The 26,653-nt window shown below is 44.6% G+C and overlaps 1 protein-coding gene across 1 annotated transcript; it reads left to right on the top strand.

Annotated features, from left to right (window-relative positions):
* Positions 1 to 281: 281 nt before the first annotated feature.
* LOC105477844 (dehydrogenase/reductase 4 like 2) lies at positions 282 to 13,118 on the top strand. The gene is given in 8 exon segments (XM_071100417.1): positions 282 to 508; positions 5,110 to 5,211; positions 10,741 to 10,811; positions 10,911 to 10,962; positions 11,257 to 11,355; positions 11,357 to 11,391; positions 11,845 to 11,900; positions 12,603 to 13,118. Coding segments are annotated over 7 exon segments (522 nt in total). The 5' UTR covers positions 282 to 379; the 3' UTR covers positions 11,879 to 11,900; positions 12,603 to 13,118.
* Positions 13,119 to 26,653: the final 13,535 nt, after the last annotated feature.

Here is a 26,653-nt window from a genome sequence, read left to right as displayed (position 1 = left end):
GGCAAGCAGATGCAAAAAGGCAGCAGCCAAAGTCTGCGCGTTCCTGCGGGGGCCAGGGGAGGGGCGAGCCCTACGGAAAACTTGAACAGAGAGCGCTTTGAACACCCGCCTGCCGGGGAAGGCAAGGGCGGAAAGTAGCTGGCTGCTGGGCGCGGCGGCGGAGGGAGGCGCCCACCGCCACACAGGACTCCCAGGTGGTCGAGGGCGGGGAGGGGGTGGGGAGGGGGCGGGGAGGGGGTGGGGAGGGGGCGGGGAGGGGGCGGGGAGGGGGCGGGGAGGGGGCGGGTCGGGAAGCAGCCCGCCCTTCGTCCTGCCCCCTCGCCCTAATCTTTGTTACCTCCGCTGGAAGGAGTGGAACCCAGACTTGTTGGTCTGAGCCATGCACAAGGCGGGGCTGCTAGGCCACTGTGTGCGGGCATGGAAGTCGGTGCGGATGGCCAGCTCCCGGATGACCCGCCGGGATCTGCTCACGAATAAGGTGGCCCCTGGTAACGGCCTCCACCGACGGGTGAGTGTTCGTGCTGGAGTTTCGGAGGCCCTGGCTGCCTGCAAACAGGCACTGGTCTCTTCTTTGCCTCCAGTGCCCCTGTGCTTAGAACTCACGTGTGGCTGAAGTCTGGCCCTGGAAAAATGTAGTCACGTGATCCGCCTGAACCCCCTCCAAATCCCCAGGCCCTGGGCCCTCCCTTGCTAGCCCTCGTGTCCCTGCTGCCTCTGGCACAACTGTGCCACCTCCGTACAACCCCATCGATCTATTCCCCTCCTGGGTTCTGGGCTGCCCCAGTCAACCAGCCCCACTTAGCCTCTGGGAAAACCAGAAACTAGAAATCCAAGGAAATCTGGATTTCAAAATCCTATCCCAAGGCCTCCAGCTTTATGAAAATGTACCAGACACTCTATTTGGGCACCGGAAAGTCTCCAGGAACCCCTCCCCCTTACCTAGATGGGACACAAGAGCCATGTGTCAAGATTTTTGTTTAGGTGGGTACACCTGGGCCTACCTTGCCCAGGCTGTTTCTCACCCACCACTCTTCTCTATCCTGGTTCTCATTTCTACGGGACTTTGCTAGATACCAGCTCTCCACAAAGCTAAAATACAAAAGTAGGTAAAATGCTAATGACTGACAAGTGCAGAATGTGTAACTCTTCCTCCCAAGGCAATATTTACATTTCTGACCGGAGACCATCTTTTCACATGCACCCCAAAAAATAACTAAAGATAGAATTTTGAGAATGTTGTAGACTAGTAAGAAAGAAACCTGGGGGCAGGGCTGTTCTGAGTGAGACCCTCAAATCACGGAAGTGGCAGCTGCACACCCAGCTCATTTCTCACCTCTCAGTCCCAACAGGGGATGAAGCCTGTCACCCGTGGTGGGAACTGTAGAAAGTGATGTAAGTTCTTGGGAACTGAGGCTGCGGTTCCAGATCATAATAAAAATAAGTAAATGAGCGCCAAAAAGGCCGTGCCATCAAGCCTGTTTTACACAGAGTAGAGACACGTGGAGGTCATATAGGGAGAGAGCCTGAATTCAAACCCAGGCAGTCTAACTTCACAGCACATGCTTCGACCTCTTCCCCTGCACAGGCCTTGGCAGTCTTTGTCTCTTTCTACTCTCAGGATCGGCTTTGCCATCGCCCGGCGTCTGGCCCAGGACGGGGCCCACGTGGTTGTCAACAGCTGGAAGCAGCAGAATGTGGACCAGGCGGTGGCCACGCTGCTGGGGGAGGGGCTGATGAGAATGGGCTGCCTTGGAAAGATAGAGGCCATGGGCCTCTATATCCTTTTTTCTATTTTTATTTTTTTACTTTTTTTCTTTTTTTGAGACAGAGTTTCACTCTTGTTGCCTAGGCTGGAGTGCAGTGGCACCATCTCGGCTCACTGCAACCTCGGCATCCAGGTTCAAGCAATCCTCATGCCTCAGCCTCCCAAGTAGCTGGGATTACAGGTGCCCGCCACCATGCCCAGCTAATTTTTGTATTTTAGTAGAGACGGGGTTTCACCATGTTGGCCAGGCTGATCTTGAACTCCTGACCTCAGGTGACCCACACCTTGGGCCTCCCAGAGTGCTGGGATTACAGGTGTGACCCACCATGCCCAGCCATAGCTTCTTAAAAGGATATGTTAAGGACGTTAAAAGGATATGGCCTCTTGAAAGGATATGTTTACCCATTCTTGTAGGAAATAAGAAGCCATGTGAGGTTTTGAGGAAGAGAAAGATGGTTATTAAGAAAGATAATATGGCTCTGGTAGGAAGGATATACAGAGAAAACACTGAATCCAGGGCATCAGTGAGGAAGCTGTTGCTGTCATCCAGGTTTAGAGCAGTGGTGATGGGACTGGAACAGATGTGCCCAAGAGACATTTAGTGGGAATGAACCAAGATTTTCCAACCACATGTCAAAAAGTGGGAAACATGAGCGAAGTCAAAAATGACTCTCAGGTAGTTTGTGTGACCATTGTCAGAGAGGAGAATGATAGAATACTTGTCAGCTATTTGAAATGTCTTCTGCCAATTGCCACATGTTACCCTGCAATGAGAAAAGCCACTGCCCTGAGAATGGTTACTACCCAGTGGCCTCCTCATCTGCACCACAAAGCTTCTAAGTGTGTGGTAAGTGGAAACCAGATTAGCTGCCTATCTGCTTGATTATATTTTTTCTTAAAAATGTATAACTATCAGAACACAGAGCAAACAGCTCCTAACCGTTTCAGTGTAGTGATCACACAATTTAGAACAAGACTGAGAAGACACCTTTTTTTTTTTTTTTTTTCCCCCAGAGACAGAGCCTCACTGTTTCCCTGGCTGGAGTGCAGTAGTATGATCATAGCTCACTGTAACCTCCAACTCTTGAGCTCATGCAATCCTACCACCTCAGCCTCCCAAGTGGCTAAGATTATAGCCATGCACCACCACACCAGTTCATTTTTTAAATTTTCTGTAGAGTTGGAGCTTTATTGCCCAGGCTGGTTTTGAACTCCTGGCCTCTAGCAATCCACCCCACTGGGCCTACCAAACTGCTAGGATTATAGGTGTGAGCCACCACACCCAGCCTCATTCTTCTTTTATGGTTTCCTATCTCTGTTCAATCAAAACCCAGCCTCCTCCCGTCTCTGTGCTGACAGACCTAGAAGGAGAGGGGCATGGGGTATACAGCAGAGTAGAAAATGTCTCCAGGTGATTCTAGAGCAATCCACTGTCTTCTCCCAGCTCAAACACACGTGCACTGAGCACAGCGCACATCACTTATTAACTTATTCTGCACCTCCCTAGTAACAAGTCCATTGGTGAGACTTATACAGAGCCAAGGCAGGTGACTGGGCTTTGCACCAGGATACCAAAATTTAAAGGGTGCAAGAAAGTATTAATACTGGTTTCAAAACAGTGTATGACTTTAAATTTTGTCTGATTTAATTTTGTCGACAGCCCAGGCATACGTTCAACCGCATAAAAACAATTGAACTTAGCACCTAGTTAACAAGAATAAGTAGTTAAAACGGGAAGCTAGCAGATGGTGTATATTGTTAATAACACTCCTCTGTGTGCCAAATCTGAAGCACAAAGTTGACCAAGGGCCCATGTACTGCTACTTGTTCAAGGCATTAAAATTGCCAGTTCTGAGCAAATGCAAAGTCTGGTTTCAGGGTCGCTTTGTACTGAAAAGTCTTGTTGGCAGATTCTGCTTGGCCATTCATTACTCTAGCACACACCTCACTACCTACTTATACCTTATTAAGGAGGTGAGATGTTGCCTTTCTTGACTTTCTCAGTTTAGATGTCAGTTTCTCCCTTAAATCTTTCATGCCTCCAGGTCAAAAGAGAGAGAGAGAGACAGAGAAAATGACATTATAACCAAATATGGAATTGCTTTAAATTCAGGCTGGTATCTTCTCCCATCATGGCTCTCCTGGGCAGTCAGTTTCCTAATGACCCCAACTCACTTTCAGAGGGCTCTTATGAATTAGCGGTGTGCTACAGAATGGGAGACTGACCTCAGTTCTTCCACTGCTAACTAGCTTTGTGCCCTGAACAAATCACTCCCCCCCTCCCAAACACAGAATAAGCAGGCCTCCTGTTCTTAGCTAGCCCCAGTGTGTCACTACTGAACTATATGGTCTTGAGAAAATTTCCTGAACCTGTTTCATCATCTCCACCTTACATTGGAATAGATGATCTCAAAGACCCCTCCAGTGGTAAGTTTCTACAGCTCTATTTAAGCCGATTTTTCCATTCAGGTAAGTGTGGACAGATTGACTTTGAGATAAGGGTAATTTATTCAAGGTGAACTGGACAGTAAGCACTTGGAGAAATGTGGGTGGAACTCACTGTGAAAGGAAGAGGAGGGGTCTGGAAATAGATTTGGAGGTGAGACTTGAAATCATGAGAATGAAGGAGCTTCCCAAAGGGAGAGTGTAAAGAAGAGAGCAAAGGCTCAGAGACAGCCTTAGAAGAATAGAAGGTGGGAAGAAAAGACTGCAAAATAAATAAGGCCAACTTCCTGGTGGCTGGCACCTGTAACATTTTGGGAGGCTGAGGCAGGTGGATGGCTTGAGCTCAGGAGATCGAGGCCAGCCTGGGCAACACAGCAAGACCCTGTCTCTAAAAAAAATACATAACTTGGCCGGGTGTGGTGGCATGCACTTGTAGTTTCAGGTACTTGGGGACTTAGACAGGATGATGGCTTGAACTCAGTAGGTCAAGGCTGCAGTAAGCTAAGATCATGCCACTGCACTCCAGCCTGGGTAACAGAACAAGACTCCATCTAAAAAAAGAAAGAAGCCAACCTTAAATGCTTAGCAGCAGATCTTAGGGTAGTTTTGAAGAAAAGATGTTTTTAAAAAGAGAAGTTATTTTGATGATAGTTCCTAAGAAGGAAGGTATTGTCGTCATTGTTTTTGTTGTCATTTTTAATATAAAGAAAAAGTCTGTGTGGCCCAGGCTTCTCTCAAACTCCTCAACTCAAGTGATTCTCCCACCTTGGCCTCCCAAAGTGTCATGATTCCCGGCGTGAGCCACCGCGCCTGGCTCAGAAGGAAGTTTTTATCAACATGGATAAATGCACCTCCCTTACTTACTGCAACCCTGGTCCAGACCTCACCCCTCTCTTTAGGCTGTGAAGCTTCATGGCGGTATCGATATCCTAGTCTCCAATGCTGCTGTCAGCCCTGTCTTTGGAAGCCTAATGGATATCACCAAGGAGGTGTGGGACAAGGTGAGAGGGGATTAAAGCAGCAGGGGCCGGGCCTCAGAACACATTCAGCACAAACTCTGTCTGCTTTTAGAATGCGTTTGTCAAGGGCAGTGTAAATGTGAGGACTCTTTGCCACATGCCACACACCTGGAATGCACCTGGTAAATGGGTGGGGGCAGCTTCCTCTGTCCCTGCCCTTCTGGTTCGCTTCTGCTGCTTCTACTACTGTCTGCTTCCATCTGCTCTTCACTATCCTCCGTCTACTCCCCTCCCCAGACTTCCTCCCCGGCATGCTCTTCTGCCTTGTTGATTTCCAACAGAGATGTGGCAGCTAATATGCTAAAAACTACAATGCTTAAACTTACACACCCACCTGTCCCCCTTTCAGCTGCCAAAAAGGAATCATGTTTCATTAGTTGGGAAATATTAAAAGCTGCTAGTTAAGTAAAATACTAATTCTGGTTAAATGACCAGTGTCCACTTTATAACATACATCCTTTAAAAAAATAAAAATAAAAACCTATATCATTTTTTTCTTAACTGCAGTGTCAAGACAATCTGAGACCCGGATGTCTAAATTCAAGTGGCAGAATATTGGGTTTTATGTGAAAATATATAATTACATTATATTCATAATATATTTCACAGCCATTCTTTAATTATAGAGCTTTAATTAAAATATTTGTCCTTGTTTATTAAGGTTAATACTCCCACATGATTTGGAAATGCTAATTTTTTATGATTTCCCATGGTTTTGCTTTTTACTCTGATGTTGTATTAGTTTGTTCTGCGTTGCTATAAAGGAATACCTGACCTGGGCAATTTATAAAAGACAAGAGTTTCGTTTTGGCTTAGGGTTCTGCAGACTGTAGAAGAAGCATGGTGGTGCCAGTATCTGCTTCTTATGAGGCCTCAGGAAGCTTACAATCACGGCAAGGAGGCAAAAGAGAGCAGGCGTGTTACATGGCAAGAGAAGAAGTAAGAGAGATACCAGGATCTTTTAAACAACTAGTTCTGGCATGAACTAATAGAGTGAGAACTCATTGCCACAGGGAGGGCACCAAGACATTCATAAGGGATCCACCCCCATGATCCAAACACCTCACACCAGGTCCCACCTTGAACACTGGTGATCACATTTCAACATGAGATTTAGAGGGCACAAACATAACTATATCAGATGTCATCAAAAATTCCTCAACACTAGTTTGAGGATGTGAAAATACTATGATTTATTTACTAGTGTTTCATACACATAAAGACCAAAGTGCCAAAATGTTCTCCAATGAGCTACTTTTTGATTCTGATAGTCTTTTTCCCTCTTTCTTTTTCTTTCCTCTTTTTTTTTTTTTTTTTCTCACTGTGTCACTGAGGCTGGAGTGCTGTGGTGTGATCTCAGCTCACTGCAACCTCTGTCTCCCAGGTTCAAGCAATTCTTGTACCTCAGCCTGCCAAGTACCTGGGACTATAGGCATGTGCCACCACGTGTGGCTAATGTTTTGCATTTTTAGTAGAGACAGGGTTTCACTGTGTTGCCCAGGCTGGTCTCAAATTCCTGACCTCAACTGATCTGCCCCACTCGGCCTCCCAAAGTGCTGGGATTATAGGCGTGAGCAACTGCAGCCAGACAGATTCTGATAGTCTTTAAAATAGAGGAACATCATTCATGAACAGTCTGAATAGAGACCATATGAAAGTCAGTTTTAAACTAAGTACAGGCACACCTCGGAGATATTGTGGGTCTGGTTCCAGGCCACCACGATAAATTCAATATTATAATAAAGTAAGTCACATGAATATTTTGATTTCCCAGTGCATATAAAAGTTATGTTTACAGTATAATGGTCATCTAATAATAGTCTATAAAATGAGCAATAGCATTATGTCTTTAAAAGCATATACATATCTTCATTTTAAAATACCTTATTGCTAAAAAATGCTAACAATCATCTGAGACTTTAGAAGCTGTAATCTTTTTGCTGGTGGAGGGTCTTGTCTCCACATTGATGGTGGCTGACTTAGGGTGATGTTGCTGAAGGCTGGGGTGGCTGTGGCAATTTCTTCAAACAAGCCAGCAATGAAGTTTGCCACATCAGTTGATTCTTCCTTTCACAAACGATTTCTCTGTAGCATGCAATGCTGTTTCATAGCATTTACCCACAGTAGAACTTCTTTCAAACTTGGAGTCAATCCTATCAAACTCTGCCACTGCTTAATCAACTAAGTTCATATAATATTCTAAATCCCGTGTTGTGATTTCAACAATGTTCATGGCATCTTCACCAGAAATAGATTCCATCCCAAGAAACCACTTTCTTTGCTTATCCATAAGAAGCAACTCCTCAGCCGTTTACATTTTGTCATGAGATTGCAGCCATTCAGTCCCATCTTCAGGCTCCACTTCTAGTTCTCTTGCTATTTCCACCACATATGCAGTTCCTTCCTGTGATGCAGTCTTGAACCCCTTCACGTCATCCATGAGGGTTGGAATCAACTTCTTCCAGACTCCTGTTAATTTAGATATTTTGACCTCCTCCCATGAATCACAAATATTCTTAATGGCATCTAGAATGGTGAATCCTTTTCAGAAGGTTTTCAGTTAACTTTGCCAAGATCCATCAGAGGAGTCACTATCTATGGCAGCTATAGACTTACAAAATGTACGTCTTAAATAATAAGTCTTGCAAGTCAGAATTACCCCCGATCCATGGGCTGCAGAATGGATGTTGTGTTAGCAGGCATGAAAACAACATTAATCTCCTTGCACATCTCCATCAGAGCTTTTGACTGACCAGGTGCACTGTCAAGGAGCAGTAATAGTTTGAAAGGAATATTTTTTTCTGAGCAGTAGCTATCAACAGTGAGCTTTAAATGTTCAGTTAACCATGCTATAAACAGATGTGCTGTTATTCAGGCTTTGTTTTCCATTTATAGAGCATGGGCAGAGTAGATTTAGTATAAATCTTGAGAGCCATAGAATTTTCAGAATGGTAAATGAGCATTGGCTTCAACTTAAAGTCACTGGCTGCATTAGACCCTAACAAGAGAATAAGCCTGTCCTTTGAAGTTTTGAAGCCAGGCGTTGACTTCTCCTCTCTAGCTATTAAAGCCCTACATGGCATCTTCTTCCACTAGAAGGTTGTTTCATCTACATGGAAAATCTGTTGTTTGGTGTAGCCGCCTTCATCACTGATCTTAGCTAGATCTTCTGGATAACTTGCTGCAGCTTCTACATCAGCACTTGCTGCTTCACCTTGCAATTTTATGTTACAGAGATGGTGTCTTAAACCTCATGAACCAACCTCTGCTAGCTTCCAACTTTTCTTCTGGAGCTTCCTCACCTCTCTCAGCCTTCAAAGAATTAAAAAGTTAGGGCCTTTTTCTGATTAGGCTTTGGCTTAAGGGAATGTTGTGGCTAGTTTGATCTTCTATCCAGAACACTAGAACTTTCCCTCTATATTAACAATAAAGCTGTTTTGCTTTCTTACCATTTATGTGTTCACAGAAGTAGCACTTTTAATTTCCTTCAAGAATTTTTCCTTTGCACTCACAATTTGGCTAACTGGTGCACATGGCCTAGCTTTCAGCCTGCCTCAGCTTTCAACATGCCTTCCTCACTAAGCTCAATTATTTCTAGCCTTTGATTTAAAGTGCAAGATGTGTGACTCTTCCTTTCACTTGAACACTTAGAGGCCATTATATGGTTATTAACTGGTCTAATTTCAATATAAATGTGTCTCAGGGAATATGGAGGCCCATAGAGAGGGAGAAAGATGGGAGAAGGGCAGAGCAATCAGAACGTACAACATTTATCGATTAAGTTCACCTTTTCTGGGTGTGGTTTGTGGTACCCCAAAACAATTATAATAAAAACATGAAAGATCACTGATCACAGATCACCATAACAGATATGATAATAATGAAAAAGTCTGAAATATTCCAAGAATTATCAAAATGTGACCCAGAGACAAAGTGAGCACATGCCGTTGGAAAAATGGCTCCAATTAATGCAGGGTTGCCATGAACCTTCAATTTGTAAAACACACAGTATCTGCAAAGCATAATAAAATAAGGTGTGACTGTACCTTTCCTTTTAGTTTATATATTTTTTTAAATATCACAGCACATCAAATCCAAACATAATGGCTGATCCTTCATTAACCTCTGGATTTAAAAGAAAAAAACACACACATTTGGGGGACGATTGAGACCAATATATTAGATAAAATTATCATCAGTGACAAACTTCTTGGGTGTGATGATGGATTATGGTTGTGTAAAAGAACATCCTTACTCTTGGGAAATGTATGCTAACTATTTAGGGATAGAGCACTGTAATATCTGCAACTGCGTTTACTTATTTTAATTAATTAATTAATTAATTTTTTTGAGATGGAGCCTTGCTCTGTTACTCAGGCTGTAGTGCAGTGGTGCTATCTCGGCTCACTGCAACCTCCACCTCCTGGGTTCAAGCTATTCAGCTGTCTCATCCTCCGGAGTAGCGGGGACTACAGGCACATGCTACCACGTCTGGCTAATTTTTGAATCTTTAGTACAGACAATATTTGCCATTTTGCCCAGGCTGATCTTGAACTCCTGGCCTTAAAGTGATCCACCCACCTTGGCCTCCCAAAGTGCTAGGATTACAGGCATGAGGCACCACTCCCACCTCTGAGTTTCTTCTTTTTAATTTACATTTTTTTATTTTTGTTCTTAGTAATTTTTCATTTTATTACATAAAATCAGAAAACTTGCAACTGAGTTGCAATGGTTCATTTAAAAAACTGTACAGAAATACAGAGAGGACAAATAGGACAAAATGTGAACAACTGGTGAATCTAAGTGAAGGATCTCCAGATATTCGTTGTACTTCTATTTCCAATTTTTCTGTAAGATTGAAATATTTTAATATAAGCAGTTGTCTAGAACAATGTAAACAGGGGTCATGCATTTGTTTTAGATTATGGATGTGGGGATTCTGATTGTACCTTGTCTCCCAGCTTCCCCAGAAGGTGCCTCCTCATGATCCCACTTTCTAATCAGGTCTAGCCAGGCAGTCCATCCTAGAGGGCCAAAAGCATCTCACTCCCTAAGCACAGAAGCCAGAGAAGTGCTAGAACAACCCCAGGTATCCAAGGTCAGGCCACATTTTCCCTAAGAAGCATGGCGCACTTTAAGACAGGTCCAGGAGGCTGACAATTGCAGGCTCTCCCTACTTTGAAGAAACGCAGAAAACACAGCTCAAATCCAAAGGAGCCCTGAGGATTTAGGCCCCTTCTGGGCCACATCATACTTGGCTGGTGACGAAACAAGATGAACCAGGCTCCATTTTTTCTCACCTGAACCTAATGTATCATTATCTAGCTGAGCAGCTGGTGAGAGCTACTTCTCCCTGAACCTCAGTTTCTTCATGTGCAAGATGCAGCTGAATCATCCTAAGATCTTCGTCAGCTCTGACAAACATCCTAGGAACCCACTCTAACTCCTCATTGCCATGCCTCCTCCAGTGCTCTTCACTCATGCTGTTTCCCCTTCTTCTCTTGGCTTCAGACTCTGGACATTAATGTGAAGGCCCCAGCCCTGATGGCAAAGGCAGTGGTGCCAGAAATGGAGAAACGAGGGTACAGAGAGTGAGGGAGAGCCTGGGTGAGATGGGATCCCACACGGGCTGAGGGCAATGGTCCAGGCTGGGAAGACCGTCAGCTCTCTTCTTTTTCCAGAGGCGGCTCAGTGGTGATCGTGGCCTCCATAGCAGCCTTCAGTCCATCTCCTGTAAGAACCCTTTTGACTGCCCCTTCCATCCCATCCTGTACATCTTTCCACCCCAACTGTTACCCAAAGAAGTTTGTGTCCCCTTTTAGAATCACACCACCAAGTCCCTGCCCACAAAATAGATGCCTTGCCTCCACAAACCATAATCTAGGGGAGGTTTAGCCACAAGACAGTTTCCTAACTGTGCCCCTCCATTACAGGAGATCCCTATTGAGCACTGTCTTTTGTGTCTAATAATGAGAATGAAGAATGACCTGGAAACTATGAGTCTAACCCATTGTTTTCTCTCTCCAGGGCCTCAGTCCTTACAGTGTCAGTAAAACAGCCTTACTGGGCCTCACCAAGACCCTGGCCATAGAACTGGCCCCAAGGAACATTAGGGTGAACTGCCTAGCACCTGGACTTATCAAGACCAGCTTCAGCAGGATGGTGAGGAAGGGGAGCTCTGCATCCCACTGGAACCCCTTGAAAGGCATCCATCTTCTTGGACAGGGAAGCCCAGTACCTGATTCCTGAACTCTCAACCACTCCATTCTCCTTCCTTGGGCTTTTCCATATTCCCTCTCTGTACCAACTGCCCTTTCCAAGCCAGACTCCTATCAAACCTTTCCTGAGGTATAGGGTGGAGACTGAGGTATTCAGACTCTACTCACACTGTTTCCTCTCTCCTTACATGGATGAGAATTGGAGAGATGCAGCAAAATGCATCACTAGAACCTGAAACAAATGAAACACATGACGGCAGTGGGGAGAGCTGGGAGCTAGAAAAAAAAATAGGAAGTGAAAGAGGGAAGTCTCCATCCTTACTCTCTTGCCATGAGGATGGGCAGTTTCTTCCCTTTCTGTTCCTCACTTTCCTCCTCTTAAACCTTCTTCCTGCAGCTCTGCAAGGACAAGGAAAAAGAGGAAAGAATGAAAGAAATCCTGCAGATAAGAAGGTAAAACTGTCATGGGGTCAAGGGCCCTAAGAGGCATGAAGATGGAAAGGTCTGGTCCCTAGCAGCCCACAGTCCACTGTCTCAGTCCCACAGATAACACAGGCAGGCTCTCCTCTGCCTCACAGACCACAAATTCATAACACTATCACTGCAGTGGCCTGAGCAAGAAGTCAGCTTCCCTTTCAAAAGGTAAACCCAGAGACATCGGGGTTTCAGCAGTGCAGAGCTCTGGGAGAAGTCCTGAGTTAAGAGACAAGTATAGATTCCTGAAAAAGTTGCAAGCTGAATCTGTACAAATGGAATCACTTTAAACACACCATTTACTGTCACACAGACTCCCTGATACTTTAGTGTGTGCACATGTGAAACCATTTTTTTGAAGTATGAAATAATTGCTCACCATTTTACCTATATAACTTTGGATTTTGGTGTCCTAAGCTCTCTAAAAAAAAAACAGTGTGTTTCTATAGTATTTGAATATTATGGGTAATGGTTTTTTGCGAGTACAGTATGCTTCTACTAAATTATAACAGCATATCCTCATGGTAACACTTTTTGATAGATGGAAAGCTTGTACACTGATCCCGAAAAGTCATCTGATAATTGTTGATTAAGCAAATTTCATTCCCTGTGTCCCAGGTGAATGGGCCAGACCTGTTTGATTTTTACTCCCTTCCTTTCTTCCCCTATTCCCCATGTTAGGTGAGCCAGAGGATTGTGCTGGCATTGTGTCTTTCCTGCGCTCTGAAGATGCCAGCTACATCACTGGGGAGACAGTGGTGGTGGGTGGAGGAACCCCGTCCCGCCTTTGACGACCCTGCGACAGCCCACGGGGCAGAGTTGGGCTTTAGCTCCTGGTGCTGTTCCTGCATTCATCCACTGGCCTTTCCCACCTCTGCTCACCTTACTGTTCACCTCATAAAATCAGTTCTGCTCTGTGAAAAGATGCAGCCTTCCCTGCAGTCAAGGTGGCGTTTCACTCGGGATTCCTGCTGTTGCTGTGGCCTTGGGTAAAGGCCTCCCCTGAGAACACAGGACAGGCCTGCTGACAAGGCTGAGTCTACCTTGGCAAAGACCAACAGATATTTTTTGCCCTGGCCACTGGAGAATTTGATGGGTGATGGGAGAGAAAGAACCTGGAGTGGAGGGAGCAGAGTTGCAAATTAACAACTTGTAATTTAGGGGCAAATAAAATGCAGATGACTGCAGGGCTTTGAATCGAATCCACGTGTTCATTTCTCAGTGTGGGGTGCTTAGCTGAGCAGAGAGCAGAAGTCTGGCCAGGCTGGATCTCTGGATCCCCCAGCCCTCCTCCCTGTCTCCAGGACCTGAGCATGATGTTCAGGGATGGAGGTGTCCGCAGAGTTGCCAACTGGAAGGAAGGTGGCACAGGAACTCCCAGGACGCCACGGAGATCCCCGAGGCAGGGCGAGCCGGGCGAGAGTGGGGAAGGATGAACTCTAACACCTCCCTTCCCCTTGCCTCCCAGATCAGGCCACCTCCCCTCCCGGCAGTTCCCTCCCGAGTCAGCAAGGACAAGCTGGACGGGTCCTGAGCCGGTGGGGAATAGAGAAACGCCCTGCAAGGTACCCAGGTAGACAAACAAAAGAAATGGGTTCTGCCCACAGCCCGAGTATTGAGTAGACGGAAAGTGGGGACGCTGTATCCGCCCCAAGACACTGACACTAGGCGACGCACACTGGGCCTCTGACGCCGGAGCTGGCGAGAGATGTCGGCGCCAGCGCGTGGGGTCTCAGCAGGCTAGGCAGCGCGGCCCGCATGCTCAGTCGGGCAGCTCTCCGGGCGGGCGTGAGAGCTGGAGCTCCAAGGCCCGGGGTCGGAGCGCTCACGCAACCAACCCTGTCTGGAGCGGGCTCGCCTCTGCTGCAGCGCTCAGCGCCCGGGATTTACTGAAGCCGAGTCTAGCATGTGCCACCGCTCCCCAGCGGTGGGGATGTGGGATGTGGCGGGGGCTCCTGTGCAGCAGCCTCAGCAGCGGCGGTCGCCATGGCCAAGCCTACCTTGGAGCTCACCCCAGAGTTGTAAGGTAGGGGACTGCCCCGGTTTATGGGACGCCCAGTCGGGCAGCATCCCAAACCCAGGGCGTTCTTCCCGGCGGTGCACCCCAGCCCAGTGCCTCACACCCCGCCACCCCATGCATCCAGGCTCTAAGGCAGCCCCTGCATCCCAGTCCCGGCATCGCTGTCCCTGGAGCATCCTCCGCTGGAGCTAGATCTTGACCGGTAAGGGGGAGAGGGCGGCGGGGAAACAGCATCACATAATGGGGCGGGTGGGGGGAGGGGCCTCCTCCATTGCTGAGGCTTGAGTAGGCGTTTCTATGATCACAGTGTAAACAAAGTGGCAAGGAAGCTCTAACTGGGCGGAGCCCACCGCAGCTCAGCAAGGCCTACCACTTCTCTAGATTCCACCTCTGGGGACAGGGCATATCTGAACAAAAGGCAGCAGACAGCTCCTGCAGACTTCAGTGTCCCTGCCTGACAGCTCTAAAGACAGCAGTGGCTCTCCCAGCAGGACGTTGGAGCTCCAATAACAGACAGACTACTCCCTCAAGTAGGCCCATGACTCCCGTGTAGCTTGACTGAAAAACACTGCCCAGTAGGGGTGGAGAGACACCTCATACAGGTGGGTGTGAATAAGGAGTGTAGAGAAGAGCTTAAATAACCTGATGGAGCTGAAAACCACAGTAGGAGAACTTCGCAAAGGATACACAAGCTTCAATAGCCGATTCAGTCAAGTGGAAGAAAGGATATCAGTGATTGAAGATAAAATTAATGAAATAAAGCAAGAAGATAAGATTAGAGACAAAGAGAGGAAAAAAACATTCAAATTCAGGAAATACAGAGAACACCACAAAGATATTCCTTGAGAAGAGCAACCCCAAGCACATAATTGTCAGATTCACCAAGGTTAAGGGCAGCCAGAGAAAAAGGTTGGGTTACCAACAAAGGGAAGCCCATCAGACTAACAGCAGATCTCTCAGCAGAAACTCTACAAGCCAGAAGACAGTCGGGACCAATATTCAACATTGTGAAAGAAAGGATTTTTCAAACTAGAATTTCATATCCAGCCAAACTAAGCTTCATAAGTGAAGGAGAAATAAAATCCTTTACAGACAAGCAGATGCTGAGAGATTTTGCCACCACCAGGCGTGCCTTACAAGAGCTCCTGAAGGAAGCACTAAACATGGAAAGGAACAACCGGTACCAGCCACTGCAAAAACATACCAAATTGTAAAGACCATCAACGCTGTGAAAAAACTGCATCAATTAATGGGCAAAATAGCCAGCTAACATCATAACGACAGGATCAAATTCACACACAACAATATTAACCTTAAATGTAAATGGGATAGATGCCCCATTTAAAAGACACGGACTGGCAAATTGGATAAAGAATCAAGACCCATCAGTGTGCTGTATTCAGGAGACCCGTCTCACATGCAGACACACATAGGCTCAAAATGAAGGGATGGAGGAAGACCTACCAAACAAATGGAAAGCAAAAAAAAAAAAAAAAAAACAGGGGTTGCAATCCTGGTCTCTGATAAAACAGACTTTAAACCAACAAAGATAAAAAGAGACAAAGAAGGTCATCACATAATGGTAAAGGGATCAATTCAACAAGAAGAGCTAACCTAAATATATATGCACCCAATACAAGAGCACCCAGATTCATAAAGCAAGTTCTTAGACACCTACAAAGAGGCTTAGACTCCCATACAATAGTAATGGGAGACAGTAACACCCCATTGTTAATATTAGACAGAAAACATGACAGAAAATTAATAAGGATATCCAGCTCTAGACCAAGTAGGCCTAATACACATCTACAGAACTCTCCACCCCAAATCAACAGAATATACATTCTTCTCAGCACCACATCGCACTCATTCTAAAATTGACCACATAATTGGAAGTAAAACACTCCTCACCAAATGTCAAAGAACAGAAATCACAGCAAACTGTCGCTCAGACCACAGTGCAATCAAATTAGAACTCAAGATTAAGAAACTCACTCAAAACTGCACAACTGCATGGAAACTGAACAACCTGCTCCAGAATGACTACTGGGTAAATAACAAAATGAAGACAGAGATAAAGATGGTCTTTGAAACCAATGAGAACAAAGACACAATGTACCAGAATCTCTGGGACACATTTAAAACAGTGTGTAGAGGGAAGTTTATAGCACTAAATACCCACAGGAGAAAGCAGGAAAGATCTAAAATCAACACCCTAACATCACAATTAAAAGAACTAGAGAAGCAAGAGCAAACAAATTCAAAAGCTAGCAGAAGACAAGAAATATAATTATGATCAGAGCAGAGCTGAAGAAGATAGAGACATAAAAAAAAAACCTTCAAAGAATCAGGAATCCAGGAGCTGGATTTTTGAAAAGATCAACAAACTAGACCACTAGCAAGACTAATAAGGAAGAAAAGAGAGAAGAATCAAATAGACACAATAAAAAATGATAAAGAGAATATCACCACGGATCACAGAGAAATACACACTACCCTCAGAGAATACTATAAACACCTCTATGCAAATAATCTAGAAAACCTAAAAGAAACAGATAAATTCTTGGACATGTACACCTTCCCAAGACTAAATCAGGAAGAAGATGAATCGCTGAATAGACCAATAACATGTTCTGAAATTGAGGCAATGATTAATAGCCTACCAAACAAAAGAAGTCCAGGACAGGTGGATTCACAGCCGAATTCTACCAGAGGTACAAAGAGGAACTGGTACCATTCCTTCTGAAACTATTCCAATCAATAGAAAAAGAAGGAATCCTCCGTAACTCCTTTTATAATGCCAGAATCATCCTGATATCAAAGTCTGGCAGAAACACAACAAAAAAAGAAAATTTTAGGCCAATATCCCTGATGAACATCAATGCAAAAATCCTCAAAAAAATACTGGCAAACCAAATCCAGCAGCACATCAAAAAGTTTGTCTGCCACGATCAAGTTGGCTTCATTCCTGGGATGCAAGGCTGGTTCAACATAAGCAGATCAATAAACATAATCCATCACATAAACAGAACCAATGACAAAACCCACATGATTATCTCAATAGATGCAGAAAGGCCTTTGACAAAATTAAACACCCCTACATGCTAAAAGCTCTCAATAAACTTGGTATTCATGGAATGTAATTCAAAATAATAAGAGCTATTTATGACAAACCCACAGTCAATATCATACTGCATGGGCAAAAACTGGAAGCATTCCCTTTGAAAACCGGTACAAGACAAGGATGACCTCTCTCATCACTCCTATTCAACACAGTATTGGAAGTTCTGGCCAGGACAGTCAGGGAAGAGGAAGAAATAAAGGGTATTCAATCAGGAAAAGAGGAAGTCAAATTGTTTCTGTCTGCAGATGAATTGATGGTATATTTAGAAACCCCATCATCTCAGCCCAAAATCTCCTTAAGCTGATGAGCAACTTCAGCAAAGTCTCAGGATGCAAAATCAATGTGCAAAAATCACAAGCATTCCTACACACCAATAATAGAGAGTCAAATCATGAGTGAACTCCCATTCACAACTGCTTCAAAGAGAATAAAATACCTAGAAATCCAGCTTACATGGGACGTGAAGGACCTCTTCAAGGAGAACTACAAACCGCTGCTCAAGGAAACAAGTGAGGACACAAACAAATGGAAGAATAGTCCATACTCATGGATAGGAAGAATCAATATCGTGAAAATGACCATATTGCCCAAAGTAAATTATAGACTCAATGCTATTCCCATCAAAATACCACTGACTTTCTTCACAGAATTGGAAAAACACTACTTTAAATTTCATATGGAACCAAAAAAGAGCCCACACTGCCAAGACAATCCTAAGAAAAAGAACAAAGCTGGAGGCATCACACTACCTGACTTCAAACTATACTGCAAGGCTACAGTGACCAAAACAGCATAGTACTGGTACCAAAACAGATATCTAGACCAATGGAACTGAACAGAGGCCTCAGAAATAATACTACACATCTTCAACCATCTGATCTTTGACAAACCTGACAGAAAGAAGCAATGGGGAAAGGATTCCCTATTTAATAAATGGTGCTGGAAAAACTGGCTAGCCATATGTAGAAAGCTGAAACTGGATGTCTTCCTTACACCTTATACTAAAATTAACTCGAGATGGATTAAAGACTTAAATGTAAGACCTAAAACCATAAAAACCCTAGAATAAAACCTAGACAATACCATTCAGGACATAGGCGTGGGCAAAGACTTCACGACAAAAACACCAAAAGTAATGGCAACAAAAGTCAAAGTAGACAAATGGGATCTACCTAAACTAAAGAGCTTCTGCACAGCAAAAGAAACTATCATCAGAGTGAAAAGGCCGCCTACAGAATGGGAGAAAATTCTTGCAATCTATCCATCTGACGAAGAGCTAATATTCAGAATCTACAAAGAACTTAAACAAATTTACAAGAAAAATAAAACAAATAACCACATCAAAAAGTGGATAAAACGTATGAACAGACACTTCTCAAAAGAAGATATTTATGCAGTCAACAGACATATGAATAAATGCTCATCATCACTGGTCATCAGAGAAATGCAAAGCAAAACCACAATGAGATACCATTTCATGACACTTAAAATGGCAACATTAAAAAGTCAGGAAACAACAGATGCTAGAGAGGATGTTGGAGAAACAGGAATGCTTTTACACTGTTGGTAGGAGTGTAAATTAGTTCAACCATTGTGAAAGACCGTGTGGCCATTCTGCAAGAATCTAGAACCAGAAATACCAATTGATCCAGCAACCCCATTACTGGATATATACCCACAGGATTATAAATCATTCTACTATAAAGACACATGCACACATATGTTTATTGCAGCACTGTTCACAATAGCAAAAACTTGGAACCAACCCAAATGCCCATCAGTGATAGACTGGATAAAGAAAATGTGGCACATATACGCCATGGAATATTATGCAGCCATAAAAAAGGGTGAGTTAATGTCCTCTGCAGGAACATGGATGAAGCTGGAAATCATCATTCTCAGCAAAATATCACAAGGACAGAAAACCAAACCCTGCATGTTCTCACTCATAAGTGGGAGCGGAACAAGGAGAACACATGGAAACAGGGAGGAGATCATCACACACCTGGGTCTGTTGGGGGATGGGGGGCTGGGGGAGGGATAGCATTAGGAGAAATGCCTAATGTAAATGAGGAGTTGATGGGTCCAACAAACCAACATGATACATGTATACCCTATGTAACAAACCTGCACATTGTGCACATGTGCCCTAGAACATAAAGTATAATAATTTTAAAAAATCTAGATAGAGCAATATCTCACAAAATTAATAATCCATTCCATTTAAATAGACAGACTACATCAGTCAGTCTCTGGCACCTATAGATCCATTCACGGTTTTGTTTTCTGGGTTCTTTTTTAAGTATATAATTTGCCTACATTTAAAATTTAAATATTTCCGATTACCACCCAGATTTCTAGCTTCTGTTTAAAAACCCCAAGGGCTGGCAATGCTGAGCCAGCATTCTCAATGACAAACATGAGTGGAACTGGGTGTACCTCAGATCTGCAAGTTGTGGTTCTGCAAGTTGGCCACTGCGACCTAAGGTGTGTTACCATTTATCACTGAGCTTAAGCCACCACCAAAGTTTAAGCCATTCTGTATACTATGCATAAGGAGGTAGGGCAGCAGGTAAATTCACTTTAGGGGGAAAAATTCATCAAAACTGCTTAGATCTGTGAAAATTAATAAAATTTAAAAGCTGTGGGAACCCCAAAAATCACTTTAAGCCTTGAGACGTGACTGTGAGCTGAGTCACATATGGTTATAACTTCTGTTCTCAAATTATAGATTAACTAGCTTTCTTATTTTTCTTCTACTGTACAAAGACTAGAGAGAATTAAATAACATCATGGAAAAAAACCTCTGGCCTTCTTAATTAATGACCCTTGTTATAGATTAATTTCCCATTGTTGTCCTGCTTTGCTTAGACCAGATGACAAAATCCCACAATTATTACACCCTCTAAAAAACATATTAAATATATCCTTCCCAAAAAGAAACACTGCCTATAAGGATCAAATGGCTGTAACTATATGCCAACCTTGTACAAATACTGTTATAATTTTGCTAAACACTCCTCTCTCTCTGGATATATAATTGAAACCTTAACTTCTCTACTTCAGAATGCTGACTGCATTCCTTTGAAGTTGATGTTTCCAGATGGTCCATCCTCACACTTTGCACTTGAATAAAGGCTCCTTAACTTCAATTCTGACCCTTTTATTATTTTCAGTTGACAAATCTTTTTTAAGGTAATTTGACCATCATAGCTATCAATTTAAAATATTTGACCCAGCATACAAATGTATTTGTACCAAACACACAAAAATATACATTCATCCAAGGTTGTTCACCATAGTATTATTTGAAATAGCAAAACACTGGAAGCTACTTAAAAATCCATCAGTAGGAGACTAGCTAAATAAATTATGGAATAGCCACACAATAGAATACTGTACAGCTATTTTATAAAAGAAGAAAGAGAATAAAGTAGGTCTATTATGTACCACCCATTCACCAAGAATGTATTTTAAAAAATAAAAAGAGTTACTGACAAGATGACCAAACAGGAACAGTTCCGGTCTGCAGCTCCCAGCGAGATCAACGCAGAAGGCGTGTGATTTCTGCATTTCCAACTGAGGTATCTGGCTTATCTCATTGGGACTGGTGAGACAGTCGGTGCAGCCATGAAGAGCCAGCTGAATCAGGGTGGGCATCACCTCACTCAGGAAGCACAAGGGGTCAAAGAAACCCTCCCCTAGCCAAGGGAAGCCAAGAGGGACCATGCCATGAGGAATGGTTATGAAGCCAAACTCAGCTTCATAAGTGAAGGAGAAATAAAATCCTTTACAGACAAGCAAATGCTGAGAGATTTTGTCACCACCAGGCCTGATTTACAAGAGCTCCTGAAGGAAGCACTAAACATGGAAAGGAACAATCAGTATCAGCCACTGCAAAAGCATACCAAATTGTAAAGACCATCGACACTATGAAGAAACTGCATCAACTAATGGGCAAAATAATCAGCTAGCATCATAATGACAGGATCAAATTCACACATAACAATATTAACCTTAAATGCAAACAGGCTAAGTGCCCCAATTAAAAGACACAGACTGGCAAATTGGATAAAGAGTCAAGACCCATCAGTGTGCTGTATTCAGGCGACCCATCTCATGTGCAAAGAAACACAAAGGCTCAAAATAAAGGGATGGAGGAATATTTCCCAAGCAAATGGAAAGCAAAAAAAAAGCAGGGGTTGCAATCCTGGTTTAAAGAGACTTTAAACCAACAAAGATCAAAAGAGACAAAGAAGGCCATTACATAATGGTAAAGGGATCAATTCAACAAGAAGAGCTAACCTAAATATATATGCACCCAATACAGGAGCACCCAGATTCATGAAGCAAGTTCTTAGAGAACTACAAAGAGACTTAGACTCCCACACAATAGTAATGGGAGACATTAACACCCCACTGTCAATATTAGACAGATCAATGAGACAGAAAATTAACAAGGATATCCAGGACTTGAACTCAGCTAGACCAAGCAGACCTAATAGACATCTACAGAACTCTCCACCCCAAGTCAACAGAATATACATTCTTCTCAGCACCACATCGCACTTATTCTAAAATTGATCACATAATTGGAAGTGAAACCCTCCTCAGCAAATGCAAAAGAATGGAAATCATAGCAAACAGTCTCTCAGGCTGCAGTGCAATCAGACTAGAAATCAGAATTAAGAAACTCACTCAAAATCTCACAACTACCTGGAAACTGAACAACCTGCTCCTGAATGACTATTGGGTACAAAATGAAATTAAAGCAGAAATAAATAACTTCTTTGAAACCAGTGAGAACAAAGACACAACATACCAGAATCCCCTGGGACACAGTCAAAGCAGTGTTTAGAGTGAAATTTATAGAACTAAACGCCCACAGGAGAAAGCAGGAAAGATCTAAAATCGCCACCCTAACATCACAATTAAAAGAACTAGAGAAGCAAGAGCAAAAAAATTCAAAAACGAGCAGAAGACAAGAAATAACTAAGATCAGAGAAGAACTGAAGGAGATAGAGACATGAAAGGCCCTTCAAAAAAATCAGTGAATCCAGGAGCTGGTTTTTTGATAAGATCAACAAAATAGATAGACCACTAGCAAGACTATTAAAAAGAAAAGGGAGAAGAATCAAGTAGATACAATTTAAAAAATGATGGAGGGGATATCACCTCCGATCCCGCAGAAATACAAGCTACCACCAGAGAATACTATAAACAACTCTATGCAAATAAACTAGAAAATCTGGAAGAAATGGATAAATTCCTGGACGAATACACCCTCCCAAGACTAAATCAGGAAGAAGACAAATCCCTGAATAGACCAATAACAAGTTCTGAAATTGAAGCAGTAATTCATAGCCTACCAAACAAAGAAAAGCTCAGGACCAGACAGATCACAGCTGAATTCTACCAGATGTACAAAGAGGAGCTGGTATGGCGATCATTAAAAAGTCAGGAAACAACAGGTGCTGGAGAGGATGTGGAGAAATAGGAACACTTTTACGCTGTTGGTGGGAATGTAAACTAGTTCAACCATTGTGGAAGACAGTGTGGCAATTCCTCAAGGATCTAGAACTAGAAATACCATTTGACCCAGCCATCCCGTTACAGGGTATATACCCAAAGGATTATAAATCATGCTGCTATAAAGACACATGCACACGTATGTTTATTGCGGCGCTATTCACAATAGCAAAGACTTGGAACCAACCCAAATGTCCATCAATGACAGACTGGATTAAGAAAATGTGGCACATATATGCCACGGAATACTATACAGCCATAAAAAAGGATGAGTTCATGTCCTTTGTAGGGACATGGATGAAGCTGGAAACCATCATTCTGAGCAAACTGTGTCAAGTACAGAAAACCAAACACTGCATGTTCTCACTCATAGGTGGGAACTGAACAATGAGAACAGTTGGACAAATGGGGGGGAACATCACACACTGGGGGCTGTTGTGCGGTGGGAGGAGGGGGAAGGGATAGCATTAGGAGATATACCTAATGTAGATGACAAGTTAACGGGTGCACACCAACATGGCACATGTATACATATGTAAAAAACCTGCACGTTGTACACAGTACCCTAGAACTTAAAGTATAATTAAAAAAAAAAAAAAGAAAGAAAAAGAAATAGTGCTGGAGGCCAAATAGCAACCCTGCCCACACAAGGAAGGGCCATGTGATGTTCACCAAGCTCCCAAGCCACAATTCTCTTTTCCCAGAATACTTTGCTCTTTGAAGTGTAGTCTTCCTCACCTTCCTGCCAACCTCAGACCCTGAGTCCGCCTGTCTACCTCTCAAGAGAAGGGGAAGAGAGATTAAATGCCCCTTGCAGGCCTGTCCCTTTGAACCAAGCCCTGAGAACCCTTGCAGCTGTCCTCCTGTGTACCCTCCTCACAGCCCCACACACAGATGGAGAGCCCTGGGAAGGGTTTCCACAGTGCATTAGCTCCAAATAGTGCAAGAGGACAAGGAGCGTGGCCCTTCCAGCCTCTGTCAATAATTCATGAGGCTCAGACTGAGGAGCACCAGTCAGAGTCGTTTTTCCCTGGACATGGGGAAAATTATACTTAAGCTCTCTTATCTCATGGGGATGTGCTCAGTACCAAAGCAGAGTACTGCAGCTGTAACTTCTTGGCTGAGGAAAATACTATAAATCCAGTGCAGGCCTGTTCTAGTACTTGCTTGCCATACACCCCTTTTGAATGCTGAAATCCTTTTTCAGCTGCTCAGTTGACCTGCACGTATACTAAATGAATCTTGAGCAAACATGAATTCTATTAAAAAGTCATCCCTAGAACTGGATTTCACAAATCAGGACTTTTCCCTGCTAATTATAGGGAAATAAGGCTGCAAAACTGGTGATTTCACCAACAACACACCTCTAAACCTACCCATCTGCTTTCATCATCTTTTCTGAAAGAAAACACTAACACACACACAAAAAAAGGAGCAAACGTATGTTCCACAATAAAGGACTGTTAAATAAACTTAGCTTCATGAAACACACTGTAATGTGTTTCCTTTTCTCATTTTGCCTTACACTAGTGAAAACGTTGCCATGGACCAGCACTGCTTCTCAGTCTGGCCTTTGGAGGCCAGTGGGTTAAACCAATTCTGATGCTTACATTTGCGTCTGTTGGGGCCTTTCTACAGTGCACCATAAGCCATCCGGATTTATTGATTCTCCCAGAAACCCAGGAGGGAGATCACTTCAGCCCACATAGCAGAAGTGGAGGCTGAAGTCTTGGACACAGAATTTATAGCTAGTAAGGACTTTATTCATCATCTACTCCATACCCTCAGTAATTTACAGATGAAGAGTCTGGCCCAGGGCACCAATAATAATCACTACATGGTGGCAGTAACTACTATGTGCTTATAGCTTACAGTTCATAAAGAGATTTTGCATTCAACAAATATTTATTGAACTAGGATGGAGGCTAAGACCTGGGGACATAGTGGTTAGGGAGAACTTGAGTGCCCCCAGTTCTCAGCATTTCCACCACTGCTCCAGGGACTCTGCAGCCTCCTCTCTAGCACTTAGCCCCTGTAAAGGAGAAAGTCCCTTTGGCGAGGGATGTGAGATACTGTTTGGTCAATGACCATAGTCTGCCCTCCAGGGCCCATGAAGATGGAGGAGACCTTGGGCAGAGTGAAGGGCAGTGCCAGGCCTGGTGCAGCTACTCCCTATCACATCTCTCCCAGGCTCCTCCAGCCTCACCTGGTGGACTCCACGGGGACCACAGGACTCACCTCCATGGGCAGTCTCAAAACATTTGTCCTCCTGTGGGCTGTCACATACATTGACCCAGACTTTCTTGGAGAAGAAATTCTGAAGAAGCAAAAGCAACTCAAAACCCCCACTTCCCCCAGAAGAAAAACGTGGGCAAGCAGATGCAGAAGGGCAGTGGCCAAAGTCTGCGGGTTCCTGCGGGGTCCAGGGGAGGGGCGAGCCCTACAGAAAACTTGAACAGAGAGCGCTTTGATCACCCGCCAGCCTGCCAGCCCGGAAGGCAAGCCCCAGTCAGGCGGAAGGTAGCTGGCTGCGGGGAGCGGCGGCGGAGGGAGGCGCCCAGGGTCACAGACAACTCTCAGCGGGCCGAGGGCAGGGAGGGGGTGGCAGGGAAAGCGGCCCGCCCTTCGTCCTGCTCCCTTGCCCTACTATCTGCCACCTCCCCTCGAAGGAGTGGAACCCAGACTTGCTGGTCTGAGCCATGCACAAGGCGGGGCTGCTAGGCCACTGTGCCTGGGCATGGAAGTCTGTGCCGATGGCCAGCTCCAGGATGAGCCCCCGGAACCTGCTCGCTAATAAGGTGGCCCCGGTAACGGCCTCCACTGACGGGTGAGTGCTAGTGCTGGAGTTTCTGAGGCCCTGGCTGCCTGCAAACAGGCACTGGTCTTTCATCCTTTGCCTCCAGTGCCCCTGTCCTCAGACCTCACATGCGGCCAAAGTCTGGCCCTGGAAAAAAGTAGCCACGTGGTCTGCCTGAACCCCCTCCGAATCTCCTGGCCCTGGGCCCTACCTTGCCAGCCCTCGTGTCCCTGCAGCCTCTGGCACAACCGTGCCACCTCTGTGCAGCCCCATCGATCAGTCCCCGCCGGGCTTCTGGGCTGCCCCAGTCAACCGGCTCCACCTAGCGTCCGGGAAGACCAGAAACTAGAAATGTGAGGGAACCTGGATTTCAATATCCTATCCCAGGGTCTCCAGCACTTTGAAAATGTACCAGACACTCTATTTGGGCACCGGAAAGTCTCCAGGAACCCCGCCCCCTTACCTAGATGGGACACAAGAGCTTTGTGTCAAGATTTTTGTTTAGGTCAGTACATCTGGGCCTACCTTGTCCAGCCTGTTTCTCACCCACCACTCTTGTCTATCCTGGTTCTCATTTCTACGGGACTTTGCTAGATGCCAGCTCTCCGCAAAACTAAAATACAAATGCAGGTAAAATGCTAATGACTGACAAGTGCAGAATGTGTAACTCTTCCTCCCAAGGCAATGTTTACATTTTTGACAGGAGACCATCTTCTCACATGCACCCCAAAAAAATAACTAAGGATAGAATTTTGAGAATGTGGTAGACTAGTAAGAAAGAAACCTGGGGGCAAGGCTGTTCTGAGTGAGACCTTCAAATCACGGAAGTGGCTGCTGCACACCCAGCTCATTTCTCACCTCTCAGTCCCAACAGGGGATGAAGCCTGTCACCCGTGGTGGGAACTGTAGAAAGTGATGTAAGTTCTTGGGAACTGAGGCTGCGGTTCCAGATCATAATAAAAATAAGTAAATGAGCGCCAAAAGGCCTTGCCATCAAGCCTGTTTTACACAGAGTAGAGACACCTGGAGGTCAGATAGGGAAAGAGCCTGAATTCAAACCCGGGCAGTCTAACTTCACAGCCCATGCTTCGACCTCTTCCCCTGCACAGGCTTTGGCAGTCTTTGTGTCTTTCTGCTCACAGGATCCACTTTGCCATCGCGGGCATCTGGCCCAAGATGGGCTCCACGTGGTTGTCAGCAGTCAGAAGCAGCAGAACTCGGCAGCCACCCTGCAGGGGGAGGGGCTCAGCGTGACGGGCACT

The sequence above is a fragment of the Macaca nemestrina genome, chromosome 7 (assembly GCF_043159975.1).
Source record: "Macaca nemestrina isolate mMacNem1 chromosome 7, mMacNem.hap1, whole genome shotgun sequence".
Lineage (NCBI taxonomy): Eukaryota > Metazoa > Chordata > Mammalia > Primates > Cercopithecidae > Macaca > Macaca nemestrina.
This window is presented reverse-complemented; position numbering and strand designations above follow the sequence as displayed.